General features: G+C 39.7%; 1 protein-coding gene across 4 annotated transcripts in view; it reads left to right on the top strand.

The window, feature by feature from the left end:
- palld (palladin, cytoskeletal associated protein) overlaps nucleotides 1–14,777 on the top strand; it is a 68,352-nt gene that overhangs the window by 1,766 nt on the left and 51,809 nt on the right. For all 4 annotated transcript variants that reach the window (XM_020631078.3, XM_065956166.1, XM_065956165.1 and 1 more), the window contains exon 2: nucleotides 2,209–3,201. In XM_020631078.3, the coding sequence (XP_020486734.2) occupies nucleotides 2,210–3,201 (992 nt within the window). In that variant the 5' untranslated portion in view covers nucleotide 2,209. The remainder of the gene's footprint in view (nucleotides 1–2,208; nucleotides 3,202–14,777) is intronic.

The following is a 14,777-nucleotide window of genomic DNA, read 5'->3' as shown; positions in this document are numbered from 1 at the left end:
ATCCTCTGTCATCACTGTGTGTGACTGTTGGTGAAGAGGTGAATGTGACGTGTTGTGTTAAAGCGCTTTGAGAGTTCAGCAGATTCAGGAAATGCACTGAGCACAGTCCATTAACCATTTTTAACTGGGAGAGCTTCAAGTCACTGGCATCACTCTTTTTATGTGTGAGGTGACATCAGGCTTGACTAACTCATTTGAATCAGTTTAGAGAAATGTGCCATGTCGTTGGGCGATTAGACTCTGTCATGTTTCTTCATGTTCTCAGAGGGGTAGTGAGGCCGACAGCTGGCCAGGATCCCTCCCTGATGGAGAGGATACACTGATGGTGGTGGTGCTGATGGAAGGATGCAGGATGTGATGAGGAGTGGGCTTAGGAGGAGCTGGATTTGTTCAGATGAAATGGAGGTGACTGGATGGAGCATTGCAGTAAACCCACTATGATGACAGACTGACTGTGGCAGAGAGAGAGCATAGATTTTAAGATTTGACAGCAGCAGGATGATTGGTTGCTGGAGGTCATTGCAGACTCTGATTGGTTTAGTACTTAGATAGTAAAAGTGATCAGCTGATCACCAGACACCAGACCGGGGAGACAGAAGGAGACAGTGAGTGACAAAGTTTTGTAAGGAATAATGAATGAATGTAAGCTTCATTTGTTTACTGTTGTTACTATGCAATATAATATAATAATAATAATACATTTATGTAAAATTGTTAATTATTAATAAAAAAAAAAAATCCCCTTCAAATATTGACCAGTGTACCTCCAGAATGCTTAATTCATCATCGTTTCAGTTATGAGTCCATCAGGAATGAATGAAACTATAAGGATTCATCAGACTCCCTTTGTTTATTCTATTGGCAACCAAGAACAGAGCTTTCTAGTAACTGAGCTTTCTACTGGGACTATGACTTTAGAGGAAAATTTCCTCTGTATTGAGACCTTTTCTTGAAAACACTCCTCTATTGATGCAACTACTCTACCTGTAGTAAGGGGGAAACTAATAGACCATCCACGTTCGACTAAATGAAAGAATGAAATAATGATAATACTGGTATCAATGAAGGTAAAAATGAATGAAATTATCAGAAATGTGTAAGTGACATAAGAAAATAACCGGCACAACACGTTTTCATTAAAGCAATGTGAAGTAACCAGTCTTTTCAAGATGAGTTTTATCTGCAGGTCTACATAGAAGAAGTTTGCTTTTAGTCGAGTATCTGATTTCTCTAAACTCAAAGACAACCCGCAGGTCTCTGACCTCGTGTATGAAATGAATCAGACTGTTTTGATTGCTGATTTAGCTAATCTAGAAAAAGTAAAAGCCCCTGAGTGCAGGAGTCATCAGACATGTTCAATGTTTTACAGGAAAAGAAAATGCAGTTAATTTGATGTTAAAAAAAAAATTAGATAATGATTTATTTAAATATATGTGTCAGATAAATGAACATTAAACAGGCATGCTGGATTAAGACTCAAAAAAGGTTTTTCATGGCAACTTTAAATCCCTACTCAAAAAAATCAACCACTGGATCAATCATTTAGAAAAAAATGTTCTTATTTATATATTATTTTGTTTGTGGCTCAGTTGGTGGAGTCGTCGCCTCTCAACCGGAAGGTTGAGGGTTTGATCCCCAGCTGAGCAACATGTACGATGTGTCCTTGGGCAAGACACTTAACCCTGAATTGCTCCTGCTGCTTCAGTGGCGGTGTATGAATGGATTAGTTACTTCTGATGGATGATACTACATAGCTATCACTACCATCAGTGTGTAAAAGGGTATGAATGTGTAGGTGTGACATGTGGTGTAAAAGCACTTTGAGTAGTTGGAAGACTAGAAAAGCAATATATAAGCTCAAGTCCGTTTACCATTTATTTCCAGCTGTAATATTGGAGTATGTGGAGTAAATGACATATGAAGTAGCTGCACTATTGAACAGAGTGATGTCCTGTCAGACAGACTAAGTTAAAAAATGCCTGTCATGTTGACTGTGACCTCAGTGAAGGCCTCTGCTAATACCCACCAACTGTGTCCGGACAGCAGGCCTGAGTCATCCTGCCATCAGCGGCTTCCAGAGCACATGAGCTAGTATTGTGAAGTCTATATTTGAAGTTTGACTCCTTTCAGATCTCATGTACACTTTAAACTCTGCTGCTGTCTACAGTGTGTAAACTGCTGCTTATTGACAGCTGATGTGTATTTCAGGATGCAGGACGGGAGTTGGAACCAGCCACTCCCCATCTCTCTGCTGCTGAAGGACCCGGCAGGAGGCGGGACTTTGGAGGGCGATGGCGGGGTGTTTTCCGAGGCGTCCTCTGATGGGGAACTGTACCTTGACTCAGTCACAGAGCTGGATTCTGGAGACGGGGACTTTGCAGATCTCACTGCCTTCTTGAACGCAGATGAGATCAACATTAGCCTGGACCTGGCCCGGGAGGCCTTTGGAGACCCATTTGAATCTGTAGATCCCGGCCCCTCTAATCCTAAACCTCAGGAGCAGGCTCTCCAACATTTTCCCTCGTTTCCTGTGGCCCCCCAGACTACTCCAAACCTCAGTAAAAACCAAAACCTGCAGCACCAGACCAAAGCCCCCTGCCCGGATGAAACTGCAGCAGTCAGTGTCTCCTCGAGCCAGATCGCGCCCCTCAGCAAACCCCTACAGGTGTGCAGTGAGACTCCGTCCTCCACTGAGAAGGTTGTCTGCCACAAACCGCTCCATCCAGTTTATAAGCAGGACAAACCCAGACTACTTCATGAAGGCCTGGAGCTGACCGATCGGGCAGCGTCAGCCTCAGAGTTCTGCAGCAGAGCGGCCACATTCATCGAGGAGCTGTCCTCCATCTTTAAAGGTGCTGCACAGGTAGAGCCCCTAGTAGAGGAGGACTCCTCCTCTCCTGATAGTGGCTATCTGACTCCAAGGAGCCGGCGACCGGCCCCGCAGGGCTCGGTGTCTGCGCCGCCTCTGCCTCCCAGCCAGCAGGAGGAGATGCATCAAAGTCACCCAGCAGTGAACCAGGAGCCCTCGCCTGGAGGCCTGACAGGGGCGACAGCTCCTGAAGGGTACTCTGGAGGTCTGACCAGAGACGGGTCACTGTCTCCTCCCTGTTTCCTGCATAAGCTGAAGAGCCAAGAGGTGGCAGAAGGAAGCCCCATCCGTCTGGAGTGTAGAGTCAGAGGAAACCCCCAGCCACTCGTCAGGTAAGGTTTGATCTCACCAACAATGTCCGTCAAGCAGCTGCTCTTTCAGTGGTATAACATCTGAATCCTACACCTCAGCAGATGGCGTTTGCCTGGTTTTCATGGAACTAGAGACTTTGAATTTAATTAACCTGAGTGCTGTCTGGACTTTAGGTCCATGTTGGCTTTAAAGGTTTAAGGATTGACTGGAAACATGTCACTTTAGTAGGGGGTTAGGACTAGACAGGGGGCTTCTGTTTGAGGTTATAAACAGGTACTGCTTCCTTAAACATGTAAAGTTATGCTGTAAACTAAATGATCTGGCTGTATGTTATAAAACACATCAGTGGTACTTTGAGTAATGATAAATATAATGAAATGAAGCGTTTATTACCCTAAGTGGATTTGCCCTGCACAGAGAGCATCCCTGGTCACTCCTACCTGGTCACTCCTACCCGTTCACACCCGTTCCCTTATGGCAGAGGTTGCTATAGGTTGTTATGTAAAGTGTCCCATCAGTATTAACTAATTACATTCATACACATTCATACGCCGCCGATGAAGCAGCAGGAGAAACTTGGGGTTAAGTGTCTTTCCCAAGGACACGTTAGACATGTAGTTGCAGGAGCTGGGAATCAAACCCCTGACCCCCTGGTTGAGAGACGACCCACTCTAGCACTGAGCCATAGCCGCCCAAAATACATAATTTAAGCATCCCATAATCACATGTAAGGGGTTTTAAGTTGCAAAGTTCCTACCGTATAATCTGAGCATGTTGAGCAGCTGATGCTGTGTAGTACAAATGAAGTGAAGCATCTTAAATCAGAATCAGAAATACTTTATTAATCCCAGTTGGTCATAACACCAAAAATAACAATAATAATAACAATATAATAAGCATAAGTACCAAGCGAAAGCAATAATAAAGTATTAATAAGTAATAAGCTGTGTTCAAGCGCAGGTAATTGAGAATATTTACAATATTTACAAATATGAATACACACTGATGGATTAAAGTCCTCATCCCGGGTGACCATGTATTTTTTTTAAGGTTATGTTGCAATTCTGTAATAACAACAAACAAGTACCATTAATTTAACTGTATTCATGTGGAAGAAAATATCTCACAGATGGATAATGTCTCTGTAAAAGACGGTGTCACTTCACCTGAAATCAGGTGTCACTTCACCTAAATCAAGAAGGTGACATTAGTGGAAACCTCTGTGCTAACATTCAAAGTTTTAAAACATAGAATGAACATGATGAACTGACGTATACAGTATATGAACAGACCTTTATCTTAGTGGTTGTGTTAGTGATGTGGACCAGAGCAGGCGTGCCTTGTTGGCCTGCCTGTTAGAGATAAGGTGAGCGAGATGGGAAGTGGCCAAGAGGTGAGAGTAATCCCTGTGTTGACAAGCAGAGCACCTGGTTTCGGGTTTGAGGGGGACTTCCATTCCTACATTAGCACATTTGTCCTCTGATACCTGTGCCAGTTAAAGCAGGGAGCCTGTCTCATTCCTGCCTGCATGAACTGTATCCTGGTTATTTGCACCGGTTCACCAGCAAACTAAAAATACACTCCTCTCTTCTTTCTAGATGTGTCAGCTTCACAGCTCAGTCAACATACTTGTTGTTTACTATAGAGACATACCTGTACTAATTAAAGTCAGAATATATTTGAATTTCATGATGTCAGGGCTGTATTTATGCTCTCTGCATGGTGGGTCAGTTCCTCCTGATCGTTTAGCTTTTCACCATAATGTCCATATTGATCACTTTTGAACTTTTTCAGAATATGTCCTTTGCAGTTCTGTTTGGATGTTAATGAATGTCAGGATCTTTTTATTGCAGACTTTCCTGGCATCAGTGTTCCGTATACCAAAAGTTCAAGATGTCTTCTGCATCATTTTTCTCATATTGAGCTTTACTTCAATATTATATTTTCATTGTTTTGTGACCTAACATAAATTTAAGCCAACATGCCTTTAAACAAGTCTTTCTCTGGTCTGATTTTACCTGAATTGATCTTGCTAAGGGTCAGGTGCAGGTACTAGAGGTGCAGTTTTGAGGTGTTTTTGTAATCAGAAGACAAAAAGTCAGCAGCCCCAGGACTTGTATCTCCGCAGCAGGCTATAAGGGGGGCCTCCTCTGCGGCTGTATAAATAGTCTCCAGGCCAACAGGAGCCAGGCACAGGAATGCAGGCAATGCAATGACATGGCGCTTTCAGTCTCCAGGCTCCACATCTCCCGACACCTTCTTGGGGAATATGAAGGAAGTGTGTAGCATGTTAAACCACAGGGAAACAGGAGAGCCCAGACACTGTGGCCATACTAACGTTATATAACAGAGAAAATGAACAAAATGCAAAGAGAAATTAAATTATATTACATACTTTACAATGTCAAAGACAGTTGAGTTCCAGAGTCTATGCAGAGTGGAGTGGACTGTGGCTGTTGTGGAAGACGTGGGTTGGATTAAGAGATGCACTGATTGAGAAGATCTGATACCTAAGTTTAAAATAACAATTTAGCTGATCCCCGATTCCAAAACGGATGTGTTTTTCATCCCTTATTCAGGTGTAAGACTCTCACACTTCCAACATTTTCTCTCATTTGACCATCAAAACAGATCAGAGTTTGTCCAACAGGTAACTTCTTCTGCCAAAAGAAAAACTTCCTAGTTTGCCAGAATTAAACTGATATGACACAACAGATAAACATCAGCTACTGACATCTGTGCATGCCACAATATTTGTCGATGGCCGATCTCTGTCAACAGTGGGGCTGTAATCTTTTTAATACAGCAACTTAAGAAACACAATAAGAAACATTTAAAATATGACCCGGTAATGTTTGAGCACTTTCTAATCCCCCCTTCCCCCATGTGCAACCGCCCCAAAAAAACAAAACATTTTCATTACTTAATCGTACTATACTATATCCTAATGAAGCACTGGAATGACAATATTACAGCATCACTGTAGCTGTCAGATTTGAACATGTGGAGGAAGACAACAAGTTATTTATTTGTATTTATTTAAGTATTTTTTAAATTGTATTTTTAGGCCCTTTACATTTATTAGATAGGACAGCTGAAGAGAAACAGGAAACGATTGGAGGGGACCAAAACATGTTTATATGTTGGATACTTGTGTTGCTTGCACTTGGAAGAATGTCAAGATTGTATGACACATAAAACAAATCAGACAAACAAATCAAGTGTAATACTTTTTGTCCAAAATATTCATAACTTTCTCATGGATCAAAGCTCATTATGATCGTTATGTTGTTAAAAGTGAAACAAGCTTTTGTTACAGAAGGAGAGGGAAAGATGTTTGGTTATTTTTTCCTGAAGTTTTTATGATATTTGGCTGCAGTGCTGCGTCTTTCACTGACATGCACACAGTTTTGTGTACAGGGGGAAAGGAGTGCTGTCACTTCTTGTGTGGGCTTTTTTAGTGGACACTAGATGGCAGCAAATTATATATTTTTTCACACAAAACTAATAATCTTCTGGTTTATTGTATAAATTTAAAACATGAACACACAGTGGCATCATAACAACTACATTTTTAAAAGCTGTTCATTATCTGTACTTCTACCTCATTAGTTGCCTCATGATTAAATCAGTTTTAGTTATGCAGGTACGACTGTAAGTGTTTATATAGATGTGTCCTCCTTTTGTTTATTGTCCTACATACAGCCCTTTAAGATCTGTTTTATCTGAATGTTATGAAGAGTGTGTGTGTCATATAATGTGGCTTTACTTTTGTCGTATTGCAGCCTGTGTTTTCCACACACACAAAAAACACTTTCATAGGCCTATTGATAACATTCAATATGGTGTCTACAGTCTTTTGTAGAAACTAGAAAGACTACAAAACCATTGCAAAGTGTGAATTAAAATCTCTTGCTTAGTTATTAATAAATATCCTTTTGACATGGTAGCATAATTTGGGGTCTAATATGATGCTCATTTATGGTAAAATGTCTGTTTTTTTACTGTCCCATAAAGAATATAGGATTTACAGTTTTTGCTTTTTTCTCCCAATGGGCTGCACTTTTCATTTGCTAGACTATTCAGTCAGATGTCTCACCTCCTCATCTCATCTTCGCACCTCACTTCCTCGTTGTCTCAGACTAATGGGTTTGTGTTGAGCTTATGCCAGCATTTTGCACGGCCGGCTAAAGAGACATTCCTGATGGTTTGGTGCTGGGAGCGGCCTTCCGTGGTCAGCCACAATTTGTCTCGGCCCGAGAGTCTTTAACGGTGCCGAGCACCGGGTATTCTTCAGTGTGTTCTCATGCTCCTAACACACTATGTTTTATGCAATGCTCTTTTGTAATGATGCATCTCTGGTATTGGGTCTGCGTGTGTGTTATACCCTTGTGGGAACCACTTTGTGCATTTTTGCTGTCTGAGGTCATTTTTGGCCTTTTTTGTACTTCTTCAAGAGGCGAGTTTGAGGATTAGGGATAGATGTCTGCATGTAAAAGTATGGGATGTATTCAGTCAGTGTGTGTGTTTGTGTTGTGGAAGAGAGCATTTCTAAACAAAACTGATGGTGTGAGGTCGGCTTGTGCAGAACACCAAGCACGCTGCGGGTTCCTGATGACTGATTCCTCACTATTTAAACGCATAGCAAAGCAGACGGAGAAAATCCATCTTTGATTATGGCATGCTCAATGCTCTATTTTAGGCATTCTGTCTGATGCTCTTCCATGTTATTACCCTTCTAACTGCCTGTTGTGAAAATTCAAGCACAAGCATTTCAAAACTTGAGTTGAAATTCAATGAAATAAAATAAGCAGCCTCAGTTTTAAGCGAATGCACAAAACCACAGGGGGAACTTTTAGAAAATGAGAGGTTGCCAGTGAATTTTGCTCTGAAATCTACACAAGGCGGTGTCTCAAACATCAATAAGAAACAACATTCCAGACACTGGTGATGGAATCTGCAGCCAAATATACAGTATGATCCCTTGTGATCAAAGACACCTGCAAGCACACAGACATACAAGAACATACCCACAGTTCATGAAGATGGCACAGAATAGAATAAACTTTTTCTCGTCCAGTTTTTTTAGTGAATCTGAAATGAAAAATAGATGAGCACTTGGATAGTGCAGACCTCTACCAGTCAAATTGTCCAAATCCTCGATGATGGATTGCATAACCTGCAAAGACAACCAATACACATTCTGTACACATATATATATATATGTATTGGCAGCACTACAAGAATGATGTAAGGTTGTGCTAGGCTACAATATCTTAATCTCAGCTCCTCATTTGTTGTGTTCTTCTGAATTGGAAATATTTTACATACTTGTCAAACATTTGTGAAAACAAAAACGTGCTTTATTTTCAAAAACATTTGTACAAATATCTTATAGGTCTGGAACAATATCATGAACATTAGGGGTGTACATCTTCACTGGTCTCACAATTAAATTCAATTAGAATCATCCTGTCAGTTTGATGAGATATCGCGATGCATCATGATGGGTTGTATCCTCAGTTTACTGCACATGGCTACTTTTTCATTAATGAGGACAAGCAATCAGATAAATATGAGCTCCCTTTCTTATTTTTCAGAATATGCTTTAAAGATTAATGTTGTTGCGCTGATGGCCGAATGGTTAAGCCCATGTACGGAGGCTGTGGTCTTGGGTCCGACTTGTGGCTCCTTTCACACGAGACGTTCCCGACTCTTTGTCCCTGATTTCCCGTTCTGTCTGCTGTTCTATCTGAATGAAGGAAAAAAATTCAAGTAAATCTTTAAATAAAATAAAAAGAAATCAATGTCAACATAAGTCTTTACTTTGTAAACAAAACAAATGAATTAAATAGGCAGCCATGGCTGGAAAATCTACCAGGAACATCAGCATGCAGTGATTAATTATGTTCAGTCACTGAATATATAAAGAATAATCCACGTCTATATCACAATGCAACGTGTAAACTATTAATTTCAACACTCCCAATTAACATGGTAGCTGAAGAAAATCTTAACAGTTGTTATGAAACATGTACAACTGTTTTCTCACATGGAAGAATTTTATTCTTACCTTTTTCCATAGTCAGATTCACTTTTCCATAGTGTCCAGTGTTGAATTAAGTCACAATCATGTTGTGTTTGGCATTTGGATCTGGCTATGGTCTCTTTCTTGACCCACACTTCCGATTTATAAGAAGCTTATGAGTGTTTTTTTTCTGGAACCCTGCTAACAGCAATGAGAAATCATCTACTTAAAGGTCACATGTTACGCAAAATGTACTTTACCATAGTGTGTCTAACACTAATATATATCCCTAGCCTGTGAAAAAACTCATTTATGAGAAAAGTCCATCCTCTCCATCTTCTGTCTGCTCCACTTTTCAGAAAAGGTGCTCAAACAGGCAGTTTGGAGATATTCCCTTCAGGACAGATTTAACCATGTCAAATGTAAAATAACAAGACATTTTAAAGTACAAAAACATGACAACAAAAGGTTATTTTTTGGGGTTTGGTTATTTGTTTCGGTAACAATCTTGGTTCACAGTTGTTTCATGCACATTTTTTAGGCATACTATAAGCTTTGTTACTTTAGTACGTAGCTAAAGCTAATGCTTGTTTGACACACATTACCAGTATGTTGTTGCGAAAGTGGTGTACTCTTCCAGTTAACAGTAGCCCTTCCTCCTATTCTGTGTGAAACAGACTCTGTATGAGGTCATAGCAGGTGACCCTCTGCTGACTCATGACGCAGCCTGGCTGTAACGCTGACTGTTTGGCCTGTTTCAGGAAGGCAGTCATTTTAAATTCTCCCTCATGGGCTCATTTGATCTCTGCAGGAGGGAGGGGGTGGGAAAAGAGCTGGTATTTTTATACCTTCTTATTCAGAAATGTTACAAGCATGATGTCATTTCATATTTAACCTCCAATTAACAAGCAAGCCTGGAGTGACGGTGGGGGTGCACTCGTGCTTAAAATTAAAACTACATGGGGACTATTTGCCAGAAGCTTAACATTCCTGAAAGGTGAAAACATTTAAGAGGGTGGAATTTAAAACGAGGGATACTGAATGGAGAGTTTGCAGGTTGATGCGAGGTAGTCAGTTTGACGTATTATTTAGTTCTCACCATGCTGATAACTGACCCGTGCTCATGACTGTGTGTTATATGTGGACAAAGATGTGTTTAAAGACTGAGTACATCTGAGCTTGTTCACTGCAGGCTGTCAAAGAAGAAGAAACCATAAATAGAACTTTAAATGTAATCTGTATCACAACTGAAAGGACTATACACCTTCACATAACTTGCACACCCCGCTGTAATTCCAGATAATTCACTTGAACACATCAGGATATCGGCAGTAAAACATTCAGATGGACACACGTCAGAACTATTCCTCAGTGGTACGTTAATGGCGGCCGTGACGAATGGGCCATGTTCTGTTTAAGCCTCAGCGTTGGCCCCTGGCATCCTGCCCGCCTGGAGACACGGTGTGAAGTTTCACTCAACGAGGTGAGACTTTTCCTGCTCCTCTCTCAGCCTCAGAGTCTAGAGGCCTCCTGACCTTGAACCCTTATCACATTTAGTACCAAAATTCACACCAATTAATTCATCCTGTCTGTATTCATACGATAAATAACAAGGACCAGGCACAGTGTTTGTGTGCTTTCATTTCCCATCAATTATTCTTGACCTACAAATATGACGTTATAGAGGGTAACGAGGTTGTACACTACATCTAAATTAAACGTTGATTACATGTCCATATTTTTGAAGGGATCACTATTGGACAGAAATAAAAAAAGAACTTCCACAATTTTTTCCTTTTGTACGTGTTTTAGTGAGGAAAAAGTCAATACAACGCCTCGGCCTGCAGCAGCAATGTTGCCATAATGGCTGCAGCCCAATCCTTGTTGGCACTAAAGCTGCACAGTTAATTGCTGTTAATTTAATTGTTATCTCAATATGAGCATTTGTATTAAACACATAATTAAAAAAATGAATTTATCACAATAAATAACGATTTTACGTCATAAAGCAGTGCTTTCTCACTCGGTATGCTATTTGATGGGAGCCTGCTGTGTATGAAGGCTATGCTTGCACACTTTTGATGCATTCAAATGAAGCTCAAGCTAACTATTAGCTATCTTCAATTTGTAATGTCAAAAAAGTCCTTTTTGGATTTCTTTTCGTGATAAGATGGGCATTGCAAACACTGTTAAACATGAAAGAACAGAAAAAGACATCTGAGTTAAAGCTAATAAACTATTGAATTTTATATATATAAATGATATATATATTGCACTTCATATTGCATTTGAACAACGTTATCACACATTTTGTGTTTTTCATATTGTGCAGGCCTATTTAGCATGTATGGCAGAAGAAATTACATCCACTAAGAGTGACTGTTTTGCCACTAAGAATCTCAGGTTGTTATTTGAAACCACAGACAGATAAGGGATTCATACAGAAATAAACATTCATGTTAAAGACTGATGTGCTTTTTTGAGACAGCTGAGAAATGTATTTGTTGAAGCCGTCTGAATGTATTCACAATAACAGTAATGTTTCCTTGCAGAGATTTAAATAAACCTGCTGCTGCCTTGTTTAATTTGTGTATTTTGGTTGTTTTGTGACTTTGGGCTTAATATGGTTAGTTCAGATACAATTCTACATTTGCATAAAACTTTGATCAGAATTGATCACTTTCCAAGACAGATTGAGTTTCCCTCTAAGCATTACATTTAAGCAGGAGTTTAAGTGTAGATGCATTATATTTGTAACTGTTAATCAACAAAATATCTTTACTTCTAGTGTTAGATTTGTGCTTGGACTTATGCAAACAGCTAAAAAGGATTCTGTTCTCATAGAAAGAACCACGTTTAAATCACATTAAGTGCCTTGTGCACCATGAAAAGGATCTCTTAAAGTTTTGTGTCCCTTTAAATATTGTTGTTTGTGTTTAGAAGGAATGTTTGCATGTGGCTGTAGCATCTAGCTAAGAGTCAGTAAACTACAACAAACTAAACTACAAGTGAAGATAGAGTTAAATAGAAAGGGGGTAAGAGGAGAAGGACATGAGATGAGATTTGTGGAGCGTTATATAAGTGGATCAGTGACAGTTGAAGAAGTGGAATACCAGATTTAATATGAGGCATGTCTGTTGTGGACAAAGGCGGCAGTCATGCACAGCAGGAGGATGGTAATCCAAGACAAGTTCAACAGCAGGATGTGCTGAGGAAGGTCCATAAATCTTTACTCTGCACTACTAAAGCTTCTCCTCCACACTGAGTGTCAGCAGTTCCTGTTTGACCTCATTGGTAAACATGCTCACACTTCACCATTACCATTAAGCAACTTCAACCAGCCGTGCATGGTCAGTGACAGTCAGTCACTTCTTATCTGCTCAAATTACAGAGGCCTCATTACAAATATGGGGCCCAAAACTTGACTTTTTTTAAGGGCCTTGAAAAGTTTTTACTTTTTAGTTTAGAAGTTAAAAAATGTTTTTTAACTGTTGCCAGTAGGGACATAGAGGGACCACATAACCTGTTCAAGCTACAACATCATCTCAAACTTTATAAGACATAAAAAGATGGCACGCTTTACATCAAATAGCACATTACATTTGGAATATAATGTATTCTCTCACCTAAAATACAATTATAATTATTTTTAATAAAAAGGAGTGGGGAGGTTTCGAAGAGAGTAAGAAAAAAACATATTTTATTTGGTATTTTGATAGACCCCTAAAACAATCTGAGCATGTTAGCGGTATAATTAAGCAGTTGTGCTGGACATATGCATGCATGAATTAAGTTTGTGCATTTACAGTCTGTTGTTTATTTACAGTCTGTTGTTTTTATGGCTGCTCTAGCAATATACTACAACATGTATTGTATCTGTTCATCATTTAGAATGCATGATATGCAAACATAGAGACCAGGGTCACAAAATCAGCAGTACCCTTTAAGGTTAGAGATGGAGATGTTCCTGCATCATTTCAAACTACAAAATAATCTGTAACTTTATTCCGATAAAATTAAGTAATCATGGTTGATATTGAAAAATGCCTTTTAATTGGGTAATGTTATTTTCATTCAAAATGCAATTGTTGGGTCTTTGAAGCATCAAAGTGCTTACAATATGTGCAGTATTCTTTTTTAAATGTAATTTTCTTTCTCTTCCTCTCTTTGTAGCACATTTACCAAGTAAGTGAAATCAACCTAGGGTGGAAGAAATATTTATTTTTATAACATTATTTGGGCATTACAAAGAATATATGAATTCTGCATCATTCCTTGTACAAAAAAAGAAGGCCTCCAGTTGTCCTCTGAGACCCTCATGGTTCTGCATGTCTCTGGTCTGCACCCACTAAACGTTTGTAGCTTTGAGTCATCCGGGCCTCGGGGTCTGTTCCACAGCTGGGCTGTGAACGGTAAGCACCGGGTTACATTCCTCAGTTCACCTGTTAAATGACTCTCTGCTATTCATCATGCTTGATAAGGCATGGCCATTAGCTTCAGCTTACAGTAATCTGCCTTTTGATGAGATATTTTGGGCAGTTATTTTTCCTGGACGTTTGATTCCTGTGTGGCTGCCAAAGAAATGTGTTTGATGCTGGGCCCAATTCAATTATATATCTTTGACAATATTAAAGTGATGGAATTTAGTGTGTGCTGTTGCGTGTAAGAGTTTGTGTGTCTTTAGTTGGCATAAAAATAGCAGCAAACCCTCATGAGACTAAAGGGCTGAGTCTAGTGATGGCTTAAACCTGGACCCTGGATTCTTGTATTCAATATTTTTGGGTCTACCTTATCATTAGCCAGAAGCTCTTAAACAAACTTAAATTGATGCAAATGAATCCTTGTGGGGCTCCAAATTGAAGTATGTCAAATTAGAGTTTTTTTTGTCAATGGACTATGCTAGCACTGAATAAAAATAATGTCATGGCTGTTTCTGGTTTCTAAAAATGCATCTCACGATTTATCAGAAAGGTCCATTGCTGCAGATCCCTTTTTTTGCAAAGTTTGCAGACACATAAAGTAACAGCCTGAGCACTCAAAAGTGAGTGATTTTCATTTGGCACCTTTTCCTGTCAGGACTTCAAGGCAGCATTAAAGCCTGTTTGCCAGCTGGCATGTATAATATATAATGAAGTTTTTCCAATACTTTTGTAAACTTAAATCATGAAGACCAAACAAATAAGTAAAGGACAAGGCCAACGTTTAAAAAAAACAAGATGATTTCTCTTAAAACCTGTAAAATGTGTGGACATTTTCTTGCTGTGTTTGTATGGGATACTTCTTTTACGGGCAGATGGAGGTCAAATGGGACTTGTAAAAAAAAAGCTCAACTCTTCCTTCCCATGTACATGTGACAGGATAACAGCTGTGTGCATATTAAACTGTCTTACATTTAAACTCAAGATATTCATCTTTATTCCTCAGTCTTTCCGTGTTTGAATAAAATATCCCTACCTCTCCCTCCCTGTCACTTCTGTCCTGACTCCTGATGTCATAGGAAGAGGCAGTTTGAGTGGGGGGTCTGAGAGATTCTGTTTCATTCGGGGGGGAAACGGGAGGAGGGACAGA

The sequence above is a fragment of the Labrus bergylta genome, chromosome 6, assembly GCF_963930695.1.
Source record: "Labrus bergylta chromosome 6, fLabBer1.1, whole genome shotgun sequence".
Lineage (NCBI taxonomy): Eukaryota > Metazoa > Chordata > Actinopteri > Labriformes > Labridae > Labrus > Labrus bergylta.
Note: the sequence above shows the minus strand (reverse complement) of the source record. Positions and strands in the feature narration are given on the sequence as shown.